The 23,301-nt window shown below is 42.6% G+C and overlaps 1 protein-coding gene across 1 annotated transcript; it reads left to right on the top strand.

Annotated features, from left to right (window-relative positions):
- Positions 1-3,301: 3,301 nt before the first annotated feature.
- LOC308289874 (protein NLRC3-like) lies at positions 3,302-22,707 on the top strand (the record flags this gene model as incomplete). The annotated part of the gene is made up of 3 exons (XM_080731642.1): positions 3,302-3,876; positions 14,293-16,008; positions 22,527-22,707. 3 exons carry the CDS (start codon positions 3,302-3,304, stop codon positions 22,705-22,707), a joined length of 2,472 nt encoding a protein of 823 aa, XP_080587768.1.
- Positions 22,708-23,301: the final 594 nt, after the last annotated feature.

Below are 23,301 nucleotides of genomic sequence, written 5' to 3'. Positions count from 1 at the left end.
CTGCAACACAGTCGGAGGCACAGACAGATACAGAGATCTCTAATGGGAATAAAGGGACACAGACAAACAGATGGAGGAGGAGACAAACATAATGCAAACCCCATTATACCTGTTGTCATAGGACCAGTTTTGACCATCTGTTTGCCTGTGTCCATTTATGCCCATATATGGAGATATCTGTATCTGTCTGTCTGCATCCACTTTATGCCCATATATGGAGATCTTTGACCATCTGTTTGCCTGTGTCCATTTATGCCCATATATGGAGATATCTGTATCTGTCTGTCTGCATCAATTTTATGCCCATATATGGAGATCTATGCAGACACAGTGCCAGTTCCGGAAAATCCTGATGTCAGACATCAGAATCCGAACCTTTCATGCTGGTTCCAGAAAATCGTGTATCGGGTCGGGTCGAGGCCGAGCACTGCACTACCTGCTGCGGTGGGGAACGCGCGTGCCGAATTTGAAATAGGGAATGAATGCCCCACCCTTTAATGCAAACCCCAATATACCTGTTGTCATACTGTAGGACCCGTTTTGACCATCTGTTTGTCTTTGTCCACTTATGCCCATATATGAAGATCTCTGCACACACAGTACCGGTTGCGGAAAATTCTGATGACAGACATCAGCTCCGCATACGGGCATTCATTTTATTCCCATATATGGAGAACGCGCGTGCCGGTGGGACGAACGGTTCTCGAGATACGCGGATTACATACATACATACACATTCACAGAGATTTTTTGTTGACTCATGTGGCGTACGTGATGTCAGAGCCGTTTATGAAGTGATGTCACAATGAGTCAGCGCTTGCGCCGATTTCCTCCGGAACAGCCTGATGTCAACAATCAGCTCCGCATAAGGAGATTCCGAACGTTTCGCGCCGGTTTCGAAAAACCGCGCATCGGGTCGGGTCGAGGCCCGGCACTGCACTCCGCGCCGCGGCGGGGAACGCGCGTGCCGAATCGAAGCCGGTGGGACGAACGGTTCTCGAGATACGCGGATTACATACAGACAGACAGACAGACAGACAGACAGACAGAGATTTGTCGCATTTATAGATAGATTATACTATTAGAACCACTTGATGTTTAACCCATTTAGGCCTAGAATTATTGAATGCTTTAACCAGTGAAAAATAGCAGATATACAAGCTCACAGCGCGGCACCGAGTGCCGTGCTGCGAGCTTGTAGATCTGCTATTTTTGAAGCGGTGACACTTCCAATATACAGCATTGTCTGTTGCCGTCGTCTCACCAGTGCGAACAGGATCTGGGCATGCGCGCGCGAGAGAGAGAGATAGAGAGAGAGAGAGAGAGAGAGAGAGCGATGCTGATTTCGCGATGCTGATTTCTAAACCGAAAGTGATATCAATTAAACTATAGAACCTTTGTCTTAGCAACTTACTAGCACACGATTCCCGATGAAGCCGGTCGATTTGACATATGGCGCGAGTGTGTGCTGCAAAAACTGTGGGAGGAGTAGCGTGCCAAACTTTGGGGAAACCCATGTGCCGTAAGTGAAACTTTACAAACCGCACGGAGAAGAGAGAGAGAGAGAGAGAGAGAGAGAGAGAGAGAGAGAGAGAGTCCACGCATGCACTGTGTTTGTGCACTGCTATAGGCTGTTGTGTGATCACAACAGCCTATCACAACACAGAAATTATAGATCTAGAACACATAGAATTTATAGATCTAGAACACTAAATTCATAGATCTAGAACACAGAATAAAAAACAGATCTGGAACTGCTCAAATTCACCGCTTCACTTCGAACCGAGGTTCGATTTTTAAAAAAAAGTCGTGAAAATGTGTGAAAATCTTTGAATATATGTATTTTCAAAGCGAACGTTTGTAACTAAAATTTTGCTTCTGGGTGGTCCCTGGAACTAGATATTTTGAAATGGGGGTCCGTGGCCAAATAAATATCATTTTGGGGGTCCTTCACATGAAAAGGTTTGAGCACCACTGACATAGTAGTCTCTCAAGAACTGAGCTCCAGTTAAGTGAAAAGGACTTTTTCTTTGACGATGGCTGGCCAGATTGCTGACATAGAAACATAGGTTTTCTCCAAAAACCTTTGAAGGATTCAAAAGACACTTATAGAATCGGGTCAAAATTCAAATTTTCACGATTTTTCAAAAATAGCAGATCTACAAGCTCGCAGCGCGGCACGCTGTGAGCTTGTATATCTGCTATTTTTCAATAGTTAAAGCATAAAATATAATATTGCGTCATAATGTGTTCAGGCCTAAATGGGTTAATATCTAACGGTTTGTCTGAATCTGAACGTAAAAGTATTCTAAACACAACCCACTGTACTGTTGTTATAGGAAGCATGACTTCAATCACTGTTCATATTAGTTCAGCGTGGAATATAGACGGTGATGGAAAGCTGTTTGAACTCTTCAGTGCGTGCGTGCGTGCATGTGTGTGTGTGTGTGTGTGTGTGTGTGTGTGTGTGTGTGTGTGTGTGTGTGTGTGTGTGTTTGCACCAAGGTAAATAGAGAGGTAAAGACACCCACGCCCCTTTTGCTATCTCGCAATAAGCCCTATTCATGGCCCGCCCACTAAGCAAATTTCTCAGCAACTTCCTGGTGCTGACGTCAGCTTTGAAGGGTAAAATAACACAGAAATTGCTGGACTTAAAGCCAACAAATCATTATTTCGAATGGTAAAGTAAATTATAATGCTTTGTGCCTTTTACTATCTTGTGTTCTTGATCATGCTAGCCGTATTTTATACTTTACTATTCGGAAATTGCATTAAATTTGCAATGGGGACAGATTTCCATTCCGACCCACCCCCACTTCGACAAACACAAACCCCCACTTCGACCCCCCCCCCCCCCCCCCCCCATTCCTCCCAAACCCAAACTCCAGATATTAATTCAGACACGGGATCATTGCAACTTTCCACAGCATTCTTCACAGACAGAAAGTGCAGACAGTTTGAGTTCATACCTGGAGTCGTTGTCTTCTGTCTTCTTCTGCTGTACTGTACTCAAGTCACTACTGAGGGATTGTGTATTCCATAAAATGGATGAAGTGGATCCATCAGTGTGCTCCGCCCCACATCCGGTCCCCAAACCCCGTCCAGGGGTATGCCGACGATGTGCAGGTGTCATCTAGAGAGGAGAATGTCATCACCAACATGCTGGCACGCACAGATGAATTCCTCCACTGGTCCGGGCTGGAGGTGAAACACACAAAGTGTGCCGTGCTTCATGAACGCCGCAGTGGCGGCAATCGTTGGTACAAGGCCAAGAAAGACAAGCCCCCCCTCCTTCCTAATAATGGGCCAACCCATCCGGGTGTACTCTCGTAATGAGACGTACCCATACCTGGGCCATAAGTTTAACATCGCTGGTGAGTGGGGGGAGCAAGTTGAGGAGCTCACCACAGAGTTTTACCATCGCCTCAACCTGATTGACCTGTCTCCCCTCCCCGTAGTCATGAAGCTCCAGGCTGTGAGAGAAGTGGCCCTGGCGAAGATACAACATCTCTTTGCCAATATACACATCTCACAAAATGCACTGAGAGACATGACAAACAGAACTGTCCAGCTGGCCAGAAAATGGGTTGGCCTAAACACACACTCCACACGAGACATTCTCTTTCTTTCATATGGCGAAGGGGGCCTGGGGGTCCCAAATGTAGAGTGGATTTATGCAGCAACAAGGCTAACCCACCTACTGCACATGCTCAATAACGATGATGACACTGTCAGAGAAATGGCCAGGGCATCACTCCTACTGGACCTACGCAGGAGGAAGGTCCCCCTGGCTGTTGAAGACCAGAACAACTTTCTGGGTTTCAGGAGGAAAGACTCTGGTAAACTGGACTCGCAAGCCAAGGGCTTTGGGGTCTGGTCTGATTGGCCAGATCTCAATGACCTCTGCCATCGGGCTGGAGTCCAGATAAAATGGGCAAAAAACAACGTTAAAGTGCCCACCTCTGATGGACTAGTTACAGACCCCAGTGTGGCGGTGGAAGCCGTTCTCACTCACCAGGGAGGGGACATTAGGCTACAAGGAGATACAGCTAGAAGGGTTCTGCTTAATGTGAAACGGACTGAGGCCAAACAACATTGGCGTGGACTTCGATTGCAGGGAAAGTTGGCCTGTATTGATTCCGCTGATCATTCTGTTTCACACTCAATTTACAAAAATGCTGCTATTGGAGAGGATGTTTTAAAGTTTACCATCAAAGCAAGAATGCAAGTATTACCAACTAAGTACAATCTGTCAATCTGGTATCCCGACATCCATAGCCCACTCTGTATTAACCATCATGATTCTGAACAACATCTAGAATCCATCGCACACATAACAAACGGTTGCAGTGCATATAAAAATCTATACATTGCTCGCCACGACCGCATTGTCGACTTAGTGTCCGATGCATTTAGAAAATGTGTGCCATCTAGTGCAGCAATGCATAAACACTCCAGAGTGTTACCGGATTGGTTTGATTGTGCTTATGATGTCTTTGCTAGCATCCCAAATACACCAGATATTGTTTTTGTTGACCCCAGACACAGAGAGGTTCTGATTTTGGAGGTGGGTTGTGTTTTCGACCTCTACATGGACCAGGCTTTCCAAGACAAGCACTCTAAGTACCAGCCGCTGCTTGAAATCATAACAGATCTTGGGTATAGATGTCGTTTCTCTATACTCATATTTGGAAGCCTGGGCCATGTACATAAATTGACCAAGAGTGGTCTAGCAATCGCTGGCATGACAAAGGCCAAGGCCAAACAGCTGTCACAATACTGCTCTGTTTCAGCAGTTATGGGCAGTTTGTCTGTGTGGAGAAGAAGGTGCTATGTATATCCATGAAGTGTCCATGAAATATCAAAGCCCGTTAATATTTGTTTCCCTGTAAATTAATTGTAATTTGTGGATTCAAATAAAGAATTAAAATGTGTGTGTGTGTGTGTGTGTGTGTGTGTGTGTGTGTGTGTGTTTGCACCAAGGTAAATAGAGAGGTAAAGACACCCACGCCCCTTTTGCTATCTCGCAATAAGCCCTATTCATGGCCCGCCCACTAAGCAAATTTCTCAGCAACTTCCTGGTGCTGACGTCAGCTTTGAAGGGTAAAATAACACAGAAATTGCTGGACTTAAAGCCAACAAATCATTATTTCGAATGGTAAAGTAAATTATAATGCTTTGTGCCTTTTACTATCTTGTGTTCTTGATCATGCTAGCCGTATTTTATACTTTACTATTCGGAAATTGCATTAAATTTGCAATGGGGACAGATTTCCATTCCGACCCACCCCCACTTCGACAAACACAAACCCCCACTTCGACCCCCCCCATTCCTCCCAAACCCAAACTCCAGATATTAATTCAGACACGGGATCATTGCAACTTTCCACAGCATTCTTCACAGACAGAAAGTGCAGACAGTTTGAGTTCATACCTGGAGTCGTTGTCTTCTGTCTTCTTCTGCTGTACTGTACTCAAGTCACTACTGAGGGATTGTGTATTCCATAAAAGATGAAACTGCGCTCGCTTTCCATATAATTATCCAAAAGACGATGCAATATTGTTTTGGTAGGCACTAGGCAGGCTGCTACAGCATTGCAGGGCTGGCGGCCTGGCGCACATAGCCTACTGTATACAGTACATTGGATATTGCAATGCAGACACATGTTCATACTCTTCTCGGACCTCGAAGAACTTTAAAGGTAGAATTCTGTATCTCTATAGTCTTGATGGTGCACCAATGACGGTTTGTGCTGCGTGCATCACTTAGTTTTGACTTGAGTTGAGATGTAACTGGAGATATCCAAACAAACCACTTCAATATGATGGACGTCATGGAGCAATGTGCACTACACGAAAACGGGTGCCCTATAGAACTTTGTGCCACTATAGGACGAAATACTTTACTTTTCTTCTTTACTTAAGTAAAAGTATCAGTAGCCTACTGCAATTTAGATATACTCTGTTACAAGTAGAAGTCTGGTATTAAATACAAATCTTTTTAAAATAGCAGATCTACAAGCTCACAATGTGAGCTATTTTCAAATGGCCAAAATGTATTTAGGCTACAGCTGATGTGGTTAGTGTATGTTGTGTATTAGGCCTTAATCAAAATCTACAAAGCAATAACTAAAGTTTTGAAATAAATGTAGGCCTGGTGGAGTAGTAGAAGTTTAAATATTGGAAAATGGATTTACTAAAGTTAAGTACAAATAGCCTAACTCAAGTGTACTTATACAGTACTTACATAACGTACTTAGTTACTTTACTGGAGTATTTCCAAAATACACATCAACCAGACTCGGTAACATTTTGAACACAGAGCGGGCCTTTTTAAATTGTGGAATTTATTGCTACTTTTACTTAAGTAATTAGAGTACATTTTCACCACTGTGCATGCGACACGCAAATCAATAAACACATACGTCATCTTCCAGTGCCGACCATGACAACTTGGAAGCAGCAAGCAGCTGTGTGCCTTGGAGCTCTGTCCATAGAAAATGCTATACGCAATGGATTAATGTAAAAGTAAAGGAACAACAGACATGGCTTATCCAGCCCGAATCTGCCATAATAATCACAGGGGACGTGGGGTAAAGATTACTTTACCCCACGTCCTCAGGTAATGTTAATCCAGGGCGAATGGTGCTAAAGAGAGGGAGAGAGAGAAAGAAAGAGAGAGAGAGAGGAGAGATGTGCACAACTCTTTTTTTTCACCCCTATGAACTGCCGCTCTACGCACAGTTGAATGGTTCTCTTAGAAGCAGCAGCCGCGCATTGCCATTGCAAAAATAGAAGGGCTAGGGTCGGAATGGAGGTGTCGGGGGGACACCCCGCCATTCATGGCGGTGTTTCTGAATCGAGATGTTTTAGGGTCGGAAAGGCGATGTGCATAGAAAAGAGGGAGCACCCCGCCATTTCGAACCATAGAAGTCAATGGTCGGAATGGTGGGGGGTCGGAATGGTGGGGTGTAACCATTTGCGATTTCTGTGTTATCTCTATGGGCTTTTAGCAGGGTTAGACCCTTCAAAACGTGACTTCAGCACCAGGAAGTTGCTGAGTGGGTGGGCCGTGAATAGGGCTAATTCCAACCGGCAGATTCGTGGCACCATGGGTGCCAAACTGCAGCCGGACGTTCGGTAGACTGCACTGGAGTCAGTGGGAGAAGCTCATGAATAAACACTATTTCTGAACAATTGAGACCTTTATAACATACTCAGCTCAGGAAAATAAAAGAAGACATGTCACACATTTATTTCTGCTGTGTTGATTTGTGCACCGTGTCAATTTATAGCACTATAGCATCTAAAATGCACAAAGTATGTTTCTAAACGTGCCAAGTATCGTGAGACTATCCACCGTTTCCTGTCTGTGAACCAAATCTCGCGATACTTCGGAGACAGAAACGTTATTATTATTATTTAATTGTGTACTGTGCACATCGAAAAGCAAGTGATTGTACAAATACCTGTGATATGTTTTCTTTTATATTCCTGAAAAGATTATATGAAAAAGGTCTCAGTCGTTCATAAATAGTGTTTCTTCCAGGTTTGTTCATGAGCTGATCCAGCCCAGATCTAGCCAGCTCCATCACGACCTGGTGTTTGCCGACGGGTATTGAGGCCTTAAGCTAGATGCAGAATAGACCCACATTTAGAGTGACATTTTTAACTAAAATCTTTGCTTCTGCAAAAGCAAATATTTTTTCTTTAAAAATACATATTATTTTGGGGGTCCTTGACATGATAATGTTTGAGAACCACTGATAGCAATTAGCAACATACATCTTTTTTTTTTGTTCTTCAGTGAACTGTTAGGATTTAGAAGACATGTTCTAGAATCGGCCTATGTCAGTGGTTAAGGACCCCCAAAATGATATGTATTTGACCGCGAACCTCCATCTCAAAACATCTTGTCTAGGGACCCCCAGAAGCAAAGATTTTAGTTAAAAATGTTCACTCTGAATCTGGGTCTTGCCTTAAGCTAGATGCACAATAGACACAAGCAGCTCAGACCTGTTGGCAAACGCCAGGTCGCGGCTCCATCAGTGTCCCGTATTTCATCGCACTTCCGGTGGGAGTTCTGGAACCCCTGGTGAGCTTCATGGCCGGACATGGCGCATCCCCGTTGTCACGTGATATCCATTCCTTCCTATTTTCCTTGGTTTGCACCTGGATGACAAAGTCAAGGCCCGCCCAGCTCTGCCTCAGATTGGCTTACCATGATACCTGACCCTATACCTTAACCAATCATCACTCCTCTCGTCTACTCTCGTCTACACCTAAACCAATCAGAGGTAGAATAGGAAGGGTCGTGTCTCTTGCTGTGCTGAGGTTTGAGTGACAGGTGTTTCGTCCAGGGGGCGTGGTTGTATTCCTAACCCTAACCTCAAAACCACACCCACCTGGCTGAAACACCTGGGAAAGAGGGATTCTCTCAGAGAGACAGTAGATCACTGATTGATAAACAACCTCAGTAATTAATTGTAAGATGTTGTTGAATTAAAACAGTAATTAGTTACAATAGTGACCATAGGCCATGGGGGGATCGAGGGCATCCTGCCCACCCAATCAATGCAGTTTTCTATGTGTGTGTGTGTGTGTGTGTGTGTGTGTGTGTGTGTGTGTGTGTGTGTGTGTGTGTGTGTGTGTGTGTGTGTGTGTGTGTGTGTGTGTTAAAAGGCACTGTTCAAATGGCTGAAAGGCTACAATAAAGGATGCTGGTTAATGCCATGCATCTCTAGCATGTTGTGTTTTCTGATGTATTTTATTGACTGTAAGGTTTAATAAAGAGCAACATGGAGAGCAAGAAGGAGGAAGCTGACAAACATCACATCCACAGAGCAGAGTCTCCAACACCCGGCTGTGTGTCTATGAAGAGTGACGCGTCTAAAGGACAAGCTCCTGACTTCAGTGAACCTGGACCTCCACACACACAGTATGTCAATCCTCCTATACAATACCAGTAAGACCCTAATGGCAAGAAGCGAGCATGGGCAGTTGGGCACATGCACGTGCCACACGGGCGTGTGCACGCATCTGTCTGGGTGACAGCAGACTGCTGGGTGAGCCCTGGCACTTTGGCATGGAATCAACTTTCCCTCTGTCTAAAATAAATATTGGCCCTTTGGGCTACAGTGTGTGCAGACGCTTTGTCTTTTAAAGGCTATTACTGGGATCAACTTTGAAAAAAAAAACATCTGAGGGGAACAACAATAACAGAATCCCTTGTATGCCCATATATGGAGATCCCTGATATGAATCCCCAATATTAAGCCCATATCTAACAGGACTTCATATGGGAATGCCCATATGGGAGGAAGACAGCCCATATCTGTGTGGCTGGTTCTACAGATGGGGATCTCCATATATGGGCATAAAAGGGATTGTATGTATGATTTCAGATGTCATAGGACTTTCACATAACAAATAACTGAGTAAGCATGTTTGGGGTCTCAGTAAATGGATCTCCATATATGGGTACCAGGGGTCTCCATATATGGGTAACTGGTCCGATATACATCACTGCCAGATGGCCAAGACATGGCCCGACCGCGTGTCGCCCTTAGGCGTCTTACTGGTGAATGGTTATTGAGGCTGAGATATTGCTACGACCCACACACCCATCCTACAATGGAAAAGAAAAGAAAAGAAAAGAAAACTAAAGAAAATAATGTGAATATCGGGCAGCCTCTGTTACTGTAATCACTTTACTTTTTTAAGTATTCTATATGTACAGACTGACCCCACAGCAGAGTCCTGCAACGGGTCAAACGCGGGTCAGACCGCGTGAGGGGTGAAAACGGTCAGACGGGCGGTGCGTGACTAAACACGGGCGGGCGACATTTTAAAATCAGACAACTGTTTCAGCCTAAAGAACGTCATAGGAGCGCACACATTGAGCAGCAGTACAGAACCGCGACATGCATACAGCACTGTTTCCACCTAAACATTAAACAACGTGGAGCGCACACAGTGGGCAGACACAGACAGACAACCACAGCACACACTAGACATCAGCACGTTGGTCTAAGGTTGTCTAAAAGGATTAAGAGTGGCAGCCGACCTGGCGTTTGTGTAAATAGCCTACTGTATTGTGTCGCAAACACTGAGGACAGCATGCAGGGACAATGCGATGCCATTTGGAAGCACGCACAGCTGTAGGCTATTTACTTTACGGCATGTAATCACGGGTAGCGGGGCGGGCGACGGGTTCTTTTTTGACAGGCGAGGCGGATCTGGTTTAGACTTTTATATAATGACGGGTAACAGGTCAGTCCACAGATCTGATTAATGACAGGCTAGGGGGGGCGCGGGTTGTCACAATTGGACCTGTGCAGGACTCTGCCCCACAGTGATACTGTTTAATCAGTGTTGGGCAAGTTACTTTAAAAAAGTAACTTATTACTTTACTAGTTACTGCTCTGAAAAAGTAACTTGTTACGTTACTAGTTACTAAATTATAAAAGTAACTTGTTACTAGTTACCTTACTTTACTTTAAAAAATATATATAATCAAAACGAAGCATTTTGGAAAAAGTCAGTTACACTTTGGAAAAAGTCAGTTACACTTTTATTTTTTATTTTTTTGCCCTGCAAGGCCCGAATTAATTTCTACTGGCCCCCAAAAAAAAATCAGATGGTGTTGTAGGAGTCCTAATCACAGGAAAATGTAATTTAAAAAAAATTAAAAAGTTTTTGTAATGTTTTATAGCCATAAATCATAAATCATGTTCTAATTCGCATTTTAGTGAGGAATAGCTTCAGTTAAGAAGTGAGATGTTGTTCAACCAGAAGCTGGAATTTCAACTTCTCTGGGAAGTGTGAATGTCATTCTCTGTGGGGGGTATTTATATGCAAATATCGTGGCCAATGGCATTGTAATACTAAACAATAGGATTTAATGGTGATGTTAATGTGAAAAAAGAACAGGAAAACTAATTATAACATTTTTCTAAAAAATGATTTAAAAAACGTTGCCAAAAAGCAAGGGGGCTTCAATAATGACCTTATAAAGAAAAAAGACAACTCCCTGTCATTGTAGCAATTATTATGCATAGAAATGCAGTGGAACAATAAAGCTAAAGATATGTTTAGAAATGTTGACAGGAATATAATCATTGTAGCCTTTTTCAAACCAAGTTGTGAACTTTGTGCTGTGCACACTGACTAGTTCTACTCAAAGGTTGCGATGGAAAGCATTGTTGATCAAGCATGTTTCATATCTAGCTATAGCCCCATATAGAACCTCACCCGTCGCTGCGTCGGAGCACAACAGGACCTGGACGCAGCGACGGGTGAGATTCTTTATGGGGCTAATCTAGCTAGCACTTGCATTACGTGGCTTGGCAATCAATCTGACATGCTGTGGCGATTTTGGTGGAGTAGATTCTAGCGCCATTTATCTCCACAAAGTTAAAATAATGTTTCCAAGTTGCAAAGCTGCTGTTGTCTCGAGATCTCGTCAGCATTTGGAGACACTAAAACTCTCCTCCGTGTCTCTTCTCTTCACTGTTTATGTGACACAGTGTGTGTGCGCTGGCTTCGAGTGTGTGTGTATTTTTTAAGACCCGCCCAAGGCCGTCTCTGATTGGCTTAGCCTGAAGGTTTAAGCTAGGTCAACCAATCATTGCTCCTCTACAGCACATCAAGTTAGTGTGCTAGACCAGGCATGCCTTTCACTCTACTGTGAGATTTACCACAGACACATGCAGGCATGCAGGGGAAGTTTATGACAGGGCAGGGGAGGGGAGGCTCCGCTGACCGCTGCCGTTCTCACAGTCTGCTCTCCGCTGCGGAGATTGGACCTCTGAAAGTAACTTGCCACTTAAAACCACGGTAACTAGAACGGCGTTATTGAAATGGGAAAGGTAACGAGTTACGTTATTAGTTACCGAGAAAAGTAGTTTCATTACGTAACGTAACGTAACGTAACGTAACGGCGTTCTTCCCAACACTGTGTTTAATACACATTCTATATGTACACACTGACCCCATACAACACCTTTAAACACCTTTATATCTATAGCAACCCCAACATTTTACTAAGTGATATGTTTCATAGTGTAATTAATATAAATGTATTGGTGAATTAAAATGTCTCATTAACATGAATGAAAAAGGGTGAGGGGCTCCCATTTAACTGAGGGGCTCCCAGTCAGAAACTATAAGGGCTACAGTTATCTTTCTGTCAGAAACTATAAGGGCTACAGTTATCTTTCTGTCAGAAACTATAAGGGCTACAGTTATCTTTCTGTCAGAAACTATAAGGCTACAGTTATCTTTGTGTCAGAAACTATAAGGCTACAGTTATCTTTCTGTCAGAAACTATAAGGGCTACAGTTATCTTTGTGTCAGAAACTACAAGGGCTACAGTTATCTTTCTGTCAGAAACTATAAGGGCTACAGTTATCTTTCTGTCAGAAACTATAAGGGCTACAGTTATCTTTCTGTCAGAAACTATAAGGCTACAGTTAACACAGTGGGTAGAGAGGTTCACAGTCCAGTGGTCTATGCAGGAAAAGCATGGTCTACTTTGGAGGGGACAGACATACTGTACAGAAAACCCTTTTCCGCAACCACACTGTAAATTATTATTATGAATGTCTGAGCAGCAAAATGTATTTCAACTCAAATGATAATTTCAAAAACATTTGTGTGATTCCAGAAGTGTTCACCACAGAGCAGAGTCTCCAACACCCAGCTGTGTGTCTATGAAGAGTGATCAGTCTATGGGTCACCCTATGAAATTCAGTAATGAACCTGGACCTTCAAACACAAAGTAAGATCACTGATCTCTGTGAACTTTAACAAAGAAATTATATATATATATAACTAGTTCTACTTTGGTTGTACAAATAAACAGAACCAAAGAAGAAAACAGGAACTTTAAAAGTGTGATCATGAAACATGCAGTCATTTGACAGATGACTGGGGTTTTGTCAAATAGATGGCTCACCTGTCAGTAAGGACAACAATGGAAACGGCTTGCTTAACCAATCAAAACAATTGACAAATGCACAAATTATATATTTGTAATTTATGAATGAAATATTTATGAATATACAATAGTTCCATGACAGAGTGGAGATTATCATTGTACATCAACACAATGCAGTGTGAACATATCAATGATGTTATGTCATATTATATTATATGTACATATTAGATACTATTATACAGTAATATAGTGTCTTAATGTCTCCACAGAGAGAGGAAGAGGAGTGGTCGTGTTGTAACAGAGCAGGCGTCCACGGGATCCAGAACCACACTTGGACTGAAGACACCCAGTCACACCAGCAGTGGACAAAGTAAGACTGGACACAATGTACATTAATTAACACAGTTAAAAACTGAAATGTTTGAAATGACAGAAGACATTGTCAGACTAAATGTCCACAATGTGTCATCAGTATCCATGTTTAAATAATTATGCTAAACATGTATCAACTCTGTATAAAAACCAGTGATCCACTGTTGTATTAACCACTTAAAGGACAACTTTGTTTTTTTTACAACAATGGTTCATATTTTAGATTGTAATTAGAGAAAAGAAAAAGTGAGTGTTAAAATGTTTTCATTTGCTTCGATCTATTGTTTTATCGCATTTACCGTGCTAAAATGTGGGGCATGCGTACACATGGGGGCATGCGTACAAGTGGCTAAATATATATTTTTAGACACACTAATCCAGTAGTTCTACACTTCTAGCCCCCATAAGTCACATCCAACCATGAAAGCTTGCGTTGTATCTTGGGAATGGGCTTATTCTGTGTAAAATGACATTTAACAACTTGTACGCATGCCCCCAATAAGAATCTCTAAAACAATAGAAAGAAGTAAATTAAATAATTTTAACACTCATCTTTTATATTCTTTAATTACAATCTAAAATATGAACCCTTGTTGTAAAAAACTAAAGTTGTCCTTTAAACCCCTTATGTTGTTTAGTGGAGAGACCCTCAGGGCTCTATACTAGTATATTTTCTGTTTTCACTCAACATGAAATGTCTTTGCTGAAAATAGCAGATCTACAAGCTTACAGATCAGCTTGGAGATCTGCTATTTTCTGTCAAAGTTTTCCCCATAATACAGAAGCTGGGGTTTAAGTGGTTAAATTAACAATGTGCATACACAGCTGTAAGGATGTAAAGTCAATTCAACTGAATGTTTAAAAGGTCTTCATTGTCTTCTCATAGCAGGTGTCAGTCCACAGGACGATTTAAAGGTTTATAAGGTCGGTTTGAACCGTCTTGATCGTGTGACATACGTCACTGAAGTGCCCTCCCTCAGCAGCATCTACACAGAGCTCTACATCTCAGCGGGAGAGAGTGAAGGGGTTAATACCCAACATGAGGTCTGGCAGCTTGAGAAATCTTCCAAGAAGAAGACCCTTCATGACGAACCAATCAAATGCTGTGACATCTTTAAGCCCCTCCTCCTTGGCAGAGACAAACCAATCAGAATAGTTCTGACCAAGGGCATCGCTGGCATTGGAAAAACATTCTCTGTGCGTAAGTTCACTCTGGACTGGGCAAGGGGATTGGAAAATCAAGATGTCATTCTCCTGGTTCCCCTCTCATTCCGGGAGCTGAACTTGGTCAGAGATGAGCGGCACAGTCTTCTCTCACTGATCCACTGTTTCCATCCAGAATTAAAGAAGGTCACAGCAGAGCAGCTTGCTGTCTGGAAGGTTGTCTTCATCTTTGATGGTCTGGATGAAAGCCGGTTTCCGCTGAAATTTGAGAACATTCGCATTGGTTCTCATGTCTTCCAAGAGAATGCCATTGTTTCTGATGTCACAGTAAAATCATCAGTGACCTTGCTGTTGACAAACCTCATCGAGGGGAATCTGCTCCCCTCAGCCCTCCTCTGGATAACTACCAGACCTGCAGCAGCCAATCAGATCCCTCCTGATCGTGTTGACCTAGTGACAGAAGTGCGAGGGTTCACAGACCCCCAGAAGGAGGAGTTCTTCAGGAAGAGATTCAGTGATGAGAAGCTGGCCAGTAAAATCATCTCACACATGAAGACATCAAGGAGCCTCCACATCATGTGTCACATCCCAGTCTTCTGTTCGATCACCGCTACCGTTCTGGAGGACATGTTGAAGACAGACGAGACAGAACAGCTGCCCACGACCCAGACTCAGATGTACATCCACTTCCTGTCGGTCCAGACAAAGAGGAAGTGGAAGAAGTATGTTGAGAGTCATGATGTGAATCAACAGCAGCTCATGGAGAAGGACAGGGAGGTTCTTCTGAAGCTGGGCAGGCTGGCGTTTGAACATCTGGAGAAAGGCAGTGTCATGTTCTACCAAGAAGACCTGGAAGAGTGTGGCCTTGATGTGAAAGAAGCCTCACTGTACTCAGGAGTGTGCACAGAGATCTTCAAAGAAGAGACTGTTCAATCTGAGAGAAAGGTCTACAGCTTTGTTCATCTGAGCATCCAGGAGTTTATGGCTGCAGTCTACCTGTTCCACTGTTTCACACAGAAGAACATGAAGGTACTGGAGACATTCCTGGGAGGAGAAGGACCCTTGCTGACCCTGGAAGACTTCCTGAAGAGAGTCATGGTAAAATCCCAGAAGAGTATAAATGGCCATCTGGACCTCTTTGTCCGCTTCCTTCATGGCCTCTTACTGGAGTCCAACCAGAGTCTGTTAGGAGGTCTATTGAGTCAGACAGATAACAGTCCAGAGAGCATCCAGGGAGTCATCAACAACCTGAAGGAGATGACCACCTATAATTACTCTCCCGAGAGAATGATCAACATCTTCCACTGTTTGATGGAAATGAACGACCACTCAGTACTTCAGGAGATCCAACAGTACCTGGAGTCAGGGGACAGATCAAATACAAAACTGTCTCCATCCCAGTGTTCAGCTCTGGCCTTCATGCTGCAGATGACAGAAGAGGTTCTGGATGAGTTGGACCTGGACAAATACAACACATCAGAGGAGGGGCGAGGGAGACTGTTCCCAGCTGTGAGGAACTGCAGAAAGGCTCGGTTAGTAGTCATGTGAATAGAAACATCCTAGAGTCAATCTGCCATTACAGTGTGTGTGTGTATATATATATATATATATATATATATATATATATATATATATATATATATATATATAGTGATAGTGATGTCAAGTGAAGCATGACGAAAAGCTTCACCTTTCTGTTGTTAGCCGTCCAACCTGGATAACATTACACAGAAAGTTTATAAAACACAGCTTCACTTTGCTGTTAAACATTCTCTGAGTGAATACAATAGTGTGTTGCTTATAGCAACCAAACTAACTAAACCAAGAGTCTAAAATCCCTGCTGGTTGAACCCACCAGACCAGTGGTTTGAACCCTTGACACTGGTTGAACCCACCAGACCAGTGGTTTGAACCCACTGACACTGGTTGAACCCACCAGACCAGTGGTTTGAACCCACTGACACTGGCTGCCCACTACTGACACTCAGTAGTGTAACTTAAAAATCACACCCAGTGTGAAGTGAGCTGTGCATTTTAATTACAACCTTCAGACGGACAGACACAAAGCCAAATGTAGGAGCGGTTAGCACAGCTCAAAAAGGACCAGATCATTATTATTTTCAATGGGTCTCTTTCACTCAGATCTTTACATTTCTGCTATATTTTTTACTATAGGTTTGCTTCTAAATAAAGAGCCACGTCTGATTCAAGACCGTCTGTGTAAAGCCTTGAGCATCTCAGGTTCATCAGATGATGAATTCCACCAAATCAAATGAGCCTTCATGTGGTCATCATTTGCATTGTTCCCTGTTTAACGCCATAAAAGACAGAATAATAATATCCAACGTTAAACCAGCTTCACTGTGGTGAAAGCACACTGTAGTACACGTTCAAAGCCATCAGATCTATAAGCTTACAGGAGGAAGAAGGGGGGGAGAGAGGGAGAGACAAGGGAAAGGGGGGGGGGGGGAGGGAGGGTGAGACAGACAAGGGAAAGGGTAGAGAGGGGTGGGGTGGCAGGAGGGGGGTAATAATACACAATAATACACCTTACTGTACTGTACCTTAATGTACATGTCTGTATCTATTACAGTTCTTGAGATACAGCATATAGGTACACCTGAGCCTGTAAAAGTACCTATATGCTGTATCTCAAGAACTGTAATAGATACAGCCACATATTGGTCTTAAAATCAATGCATTTAGAGTTATAAAGGAAAATACATGTTTTCGGACGGAAATCGGGGTTTTCGGAGGCCGCCATCTAGGAATTTCACGTGACCAGCGGTATTTTTGAAAAGAGTGGGATTTGAAGAGTACATATACCAAATATCATGCTTGCATCACCAAGTGAACGGTTCTTCACACACACACCGTTCTTGAACGGTGTGTGTGTGTGTGTGTGTGTGTGTGTGTGTGTGTGTGTGTGTGTGTGTGTGTGTGTGTGTGTGTGTGTGTGTGTACTGTACTGTACCTTACTGTACTGTACCATACTGTACCTTACTGTACTGTACCTTACTGTACCATACTCTACTGTACCTTACTGTACTGTACCTTACTGTACTGTACCTTACTGTGCTGTACCACACTGTACTGTACCTTACTGTACTGTACCTTAATGTGCTGTACCTTAATGTACTGTACCACACTGTAATGTATCTTACTGTACTGTACCTTACTGTACTATACCGTACTGTACTGTATCTTACTGTACTGTACCTCACTGTGCGTATATTACTCATCCCTATCACTTTCATCCAGGGGTCATCAATAATATGTAAATGGTAAATGGTGCATTTATATAGCGCTTTTATCCAAAGCGCTTTACAGAGATTGTGCATTACATTCACCCATTCACGCACACATTCATACACCGGTGGCAGAGGAAACCATGCACGGCACCAACCAGCTCACCGGGAGCAATGTGGGGTTCAGAGTCTTGCCCAAGGACCCTTCGACATTAACTCAGGGGAGCCCGGATTCAAACTGGGAACCCTTCAGGGACCCTTCATGCTCTAATAACGGTTTCTCTACCCCTGAGCTATGCCGCCCCAATATGTCTGTACTACGGACAAAATGTGTCAGTGGCTGATTTGATATCTTATAATGTCTTGTTTTTGATTATAAGACCCAATTACTGAATTCGAAGTCGACAGGTTTTCTTCAGAATATCTATGGACATTGTGACATTTTGGCATATTAGGAGTCCAACCAGTACTAGTATGCCCTTAACTCTGAGATTGTACAAATGGAACCAAATGGTTCTCAGAGTTACACACATGTTATGGAAATTAACTCTGAGATTGTACAAATGGAACCAAATGGTTCTCAGAGTTACACACATGTTATGGAAATTCAGGGCTTGCTCTCTATGTGTTTCTGGTATATATTATTGTCATTTAGTAAGGCTGTGGCAAAAAGATATATCAACATAAATCTCCACCAAAAGCCAGCATGGTGATGAATGACCCTTGCTTAATCAGAGTCATCATCCCATAAAGCTTGTTTCTTTTGAGACATTCTCACAGTTCTGGCAATCCGTTTCCGACCTGTTCTGGCACTGAAATAAATCAGTACAAGACAGTCTTGCAGACATACTGTACAGGTTTGCTTGTCTTCAACTATAGTGAACAACATGCAAAACACTTGACTGTGGAATCAGCACACTGTCCTGTAGATATGTTGAGCAAGGATGATGTGGTCACTGTAGATGGGTTAGTGTCCACTGCTGACATGGTGTGGGTTGGAGGGGTGGAGGTGAAGCATAGACTTGAGCTCTGCAGAGACAGGGCTGAGTGTAATGCCATCCAGACCGCTTGCTTCCTTGGCATCAGCATTATATGTCTGTTCCAGTAGCATGTCAAAAGAAACACTACTGTTGTGGCTGTCATCTGCTTGTCAGCCAACAAATACACCAGCCATCAGTGCTTCATGTACCTCTGAAGCTGTTTCCGGTAATTTCTTCATCTAAGGCAAATGTAAATATTGCTGCCCGTACTTGTAGTGGCCTACTGAAGTGAGGTAGGGTAGCATTCTTGCTGATTCACAGAGATGTCCTGTCCAGTCACCATCCCGCTCGTAGTAGATAAACCTTTGGAGAATATCTGACATCTCCAGGAAGGTTTCCCAGAGGACTGCAGTTGATTGCCCATTGAATGATTCCTGAAAAGCAGCAGCTGATCTCCTAAGACTGCCATCTCTGGATGCCTCGTCATTTCTAACTTCTGACAGTTATCTCTTTTTCAAACAGGACTTTGAGGGCATGTAAAGTTTGGTAGTATTATGTCTTTTCAACTAACATCTTCTTGACAGTTCCTTCTCGACAAAGACTGCAACAAGCAGATCATCTGCCCCTGCCATGCCTGATAATCTTGCAAATAGCCTTCATATTCAGTAGTTGTGAGCTTGGTGGAAGACTCCCAGCAACAGGACTGCATTGCCAAACTCATCTTGGTGTTGCCTGATCTCCAGTGATAATGGTGTACTTATGTAGTGAAGAGTCGTTTCATCTCTTTTTTGAGGACAGAAGGATCAGTTGGTGATGCTGGGATGAGTGGAAGGCAACCAATAATGCTAGCCTGTGGGCGAAAGTTTACACAGAATGCTGAAAAGCCAGGTAAACCAGCATCTGCATCTGGAGGAGAATTCAACAACTGTGATGTTGGAAGCTATTCTACCTACAGTAGGTGCCACACAAGTAAAAGGTCTTCAGCCAGGCCATCTGATGAAGTCTCTAGAATCTCCAACTTCCCAGTGCTCAGGAGACCTGGACTTCTGTCTGCCTTTGCTTGCTGACAAGAAACACTTGGGAGTAGGTGGTTCACAACGTGATGAATTAAAAATGTCATCTTTAAGATACATTTAGCTGTATGTACGTTTTCTCAGATTTTTCTCCACAATCATCCCCACAACTCTTGATAGAATCTGAGGTAAAACTGACCTAATGTGTTCATATTGCTTTTGTCATAACAGCCAGCTGTCACTGTAAAAGTCATAGTAAAGCTCATTTTCGGGTGGTGTCCATCTTGGAAATATGTAAATTATAGATCCAGACACACCCAATCATGAAGATAAGTATTCCATTGAGTTTCTCTTGATGTGAAACCATGAAATAGACACCAAGTTTACTTGTCATTATAACAAAATTACAGTCACTGACAATCACTTACATTGAAGCGTTTCCTTCAACAAATTTGCTACATTACATGATCTAAATTTGCATATGAGTATACTAAGGCACCAATACTTGTGTCAGATGCAAAAACAGCAGCACAAGATTTTCTTTTTTTTGTTATTCCCATTAAATACATTTCTGGCTGGTGACAAAGATTATGCAAGTGACACGCGGAGAACTTTTTGTTTCTTACTTACTATCAATAGATCTTTCAAATGAAGCAAAGTTTATGTAGCAATACAGCCTAACAGTTCATTGAGGGAGAACATGATCCCCTCCCTTCGGAAACTGGGCCGCAGGGCAGTATTCCAACATGATAATGACCCCAAACACACCTCCAAGACGACGTTGCCTTAACTCATTCTGTGCCAAATGACAAAATGGCTCCAAGGTAGCTGTGCCACGATTGTGTATGTTTGTCTTTACTATCAAAAACAGACACAGTTGTTGTGATTCAGTGGCAAAAATAATTTTGTCAATCAGACAAATGGTTCCAGAGATAGAGCTGTTTGAATGAAAAAAAGTGTCCATCCACTAGAATGAACACACATGAACACACAATTTCTCAATCAGCTAAACCAGGGAGCGAACACACAAACAGAGAAAAGCATCTCTCTGATCTCAGGTCATTTTGACATCTTTAAAAAAATTTTTTTTTTTTTTTTTTTTATATATACAAAAAACACAAAAACCGTCATAAACCATCATTGGCACCCAGGGCTTTTGGAAAAAAAGAATGAGTTAATAAAGGAGCTGAGGGTAAAAGTGATGGACTGGCCAAGCATGTCTCCAGACCTAAACCCTATTGTGCATCTGTGGGGCATCCTCAAATGGAAGGTGGAGGAGTGCAAGGTCTCTAACATCCACCAGCTCCGTGATGTCGTCATGGAGGATTGGAAGAGGGTTCCAGTGGCAACCTGTGAAGCTCTGGTGAACTTCATACCCAAGAGGGTTTATATAGAAGTGCTGAAAAGTAATGCTGGCCACAAACATATTGACACTTGGGCCCAATTTGGACATTTTCACTTAGGGTTGTACTGACAGTCCTCCTTGAGAAGCTTCTGCTTTGAGGGTTCAGCAGAAGAAGAGTCCTGTCTGAAGAAATCAGCTTTGTTTGTTTTTAATAAGTGAAGAACCGTTCACTTGGTGATGCAAGCATGACATTTGGTACATGTACTCTTCAAATCCCACTCTTTTCAAAAATACCGCTGGCCATTTGAAATTCCAAGATGGCGGCCTCCGAAATCCAAGATGCCCGTCCGAAAACATGTATTTTCCCTTATAACTCTAAATGCATTGATTTTAAGACCCATAAACATATTAAAGTTGAATATAAAGGATAGGTTGAATATACAATATAAAGCATTGCGGATATTTTGGTACCAAGTATGTGTCTGTATCTATTACAGTTCTTGAGATACAGCATATAGGTACTTTTACTCAGGTGGACATATATGCTGTATCTCAAGAACTGAAATAGATACAGACATGTACTTGGTACCAAAATATCCACAATGGAGGGGGGGGGGGGGGGAGTACACCATTGCTGTAGTAAAGCTGAATATCTCTATGGACAACTTGTGTTTGTCCAAGATTTAATCATTTTATTAATTTCCACACTTCACTAGTTGAGCTCCTTTACTCCGTTAAAGGGACATAAAACCATAAAACTTATATCTGTGCATATGTTTGCTAACATGTTTGGAGCTGCTTTTTTCTCTTTTGTGGAGTTGACAAAAAAGAAAAAAAAAAAAAAAAAAACTATCTGCACCTTTTTGGATATTTGTTATCTATGTACCTTTGGTCCAATATTACGTAGGCAGACTACAGTAAATGTAATAGTCCCACCACTTATCAATGAGGAGTGGTTTCATCATTCTTATAACTCAACTGTCCAGCTGGTGGGATCATCACTGTCATTTCCTGGTTCCGTCTCTTGTCTCTTCACATAACCTCCATATTGTAGCTTATGAAATGTTATAATATTAGGGAAAAGCGAACTCCGCCTCGAAGCCAGATCAAAGCCTGCAGCTGTGGCCCAGCAGACAGGGATGAGAAATAGAGAGACTGAATGCTGGTCTCTAGCAGCTTGTTTGTAAAGCTTTTACACAGTTTAGGCAGTAAATATACAATGTAGTTCAGTCTTCATTTCACTCCTTCAACTGCTGGGTGGAAGCTTTCATATAAAAATTGTTATCTTTCTCTGTACAGTCATTCTGTGCTATCAAGGGGTGTCGTCTGTTCCACACTCCGCTCTGCTAAAAATACTGTTTATGTCTGGATAACTAGATAGTAGATCTTTCATTTAACTCCCATGACAGTGAATTACGTATAATTTGTTTTTTTTATAATATCTTATTTAATCTGCATTTACAGACTTGTTGGATGTAAACTCAGATGGACAGAGGTTGAAGTTGTGGCTTCAGCTCTCAGCTCTAATCCTTCCCATTTGAGAGAATTGGACCTCAGTGAAAACAACCTGCACCGCTCAGGACTACTGGAGCTGCTCTGTGAAGGACTGAAGAGTCTGCACTGCAGGCTGGAGATTCTACGGTAAGATACATTTATCAGATTAATTTTGATCAATTCTGTTTTATTATGTACTGTATTATGTGAATATCAGGATCAGGTTCAGGTTCAGTTTTATTGTCACACATATCCATACAGGTACAGATACAATGAAATGCTTGTGCTAGGAGCACTCTCAGCCTTATTACACAAAGACACGGTCACAGTGACCGACAAGAGTGTGGACCCACATACCATGCAGGCCACACAAGACAAGTCCCAACAATGACAATACCATACAGTGTACAGTTTAAAAATGCATACAGTGCCCATGTTTACCTATGTTTCACTTTCATCCCTTCGTTGAGCAACCTGACTGCCTGGGCAAAACAAACTATTACTGAAACGAGTGGTCTGCGATTTGATGCTCTGGTAACGTTTTTTGGATGGGAGGAGTGAGAACAGGGAATGGGCGGGATGGCTGCTATCTTTCATGATGTTCTGAGTATGACAAACAGTCAGTTACAGAGACCAAGACCCCTAAGTTTCAACACCAGCTTAGATGGTACAATAGTGTTAAACGCAGAGCTATAATCGATAAACAGTAGTCTGATATAGGAGTTCTTGTTTTCGAGATGTTCCA

The sequence above is a fragment of the Nannobrachium achirus genome, assembly GCF_963921795.1.
Source record: "Nannobrachium achirus genome assembly, chromosome: 1".
NCBI lineage: Eukaryota > Metazoa > Chordata > Actinopteri > Myctophiformes > Myctophidae > Nannobrachium > Nannobrachium achirus.
The sequence above is the reverse complement of the archived record's forward strand: the minus strand, read 5'-3'. Positions and strand labels throughout refer to the sequence as shown.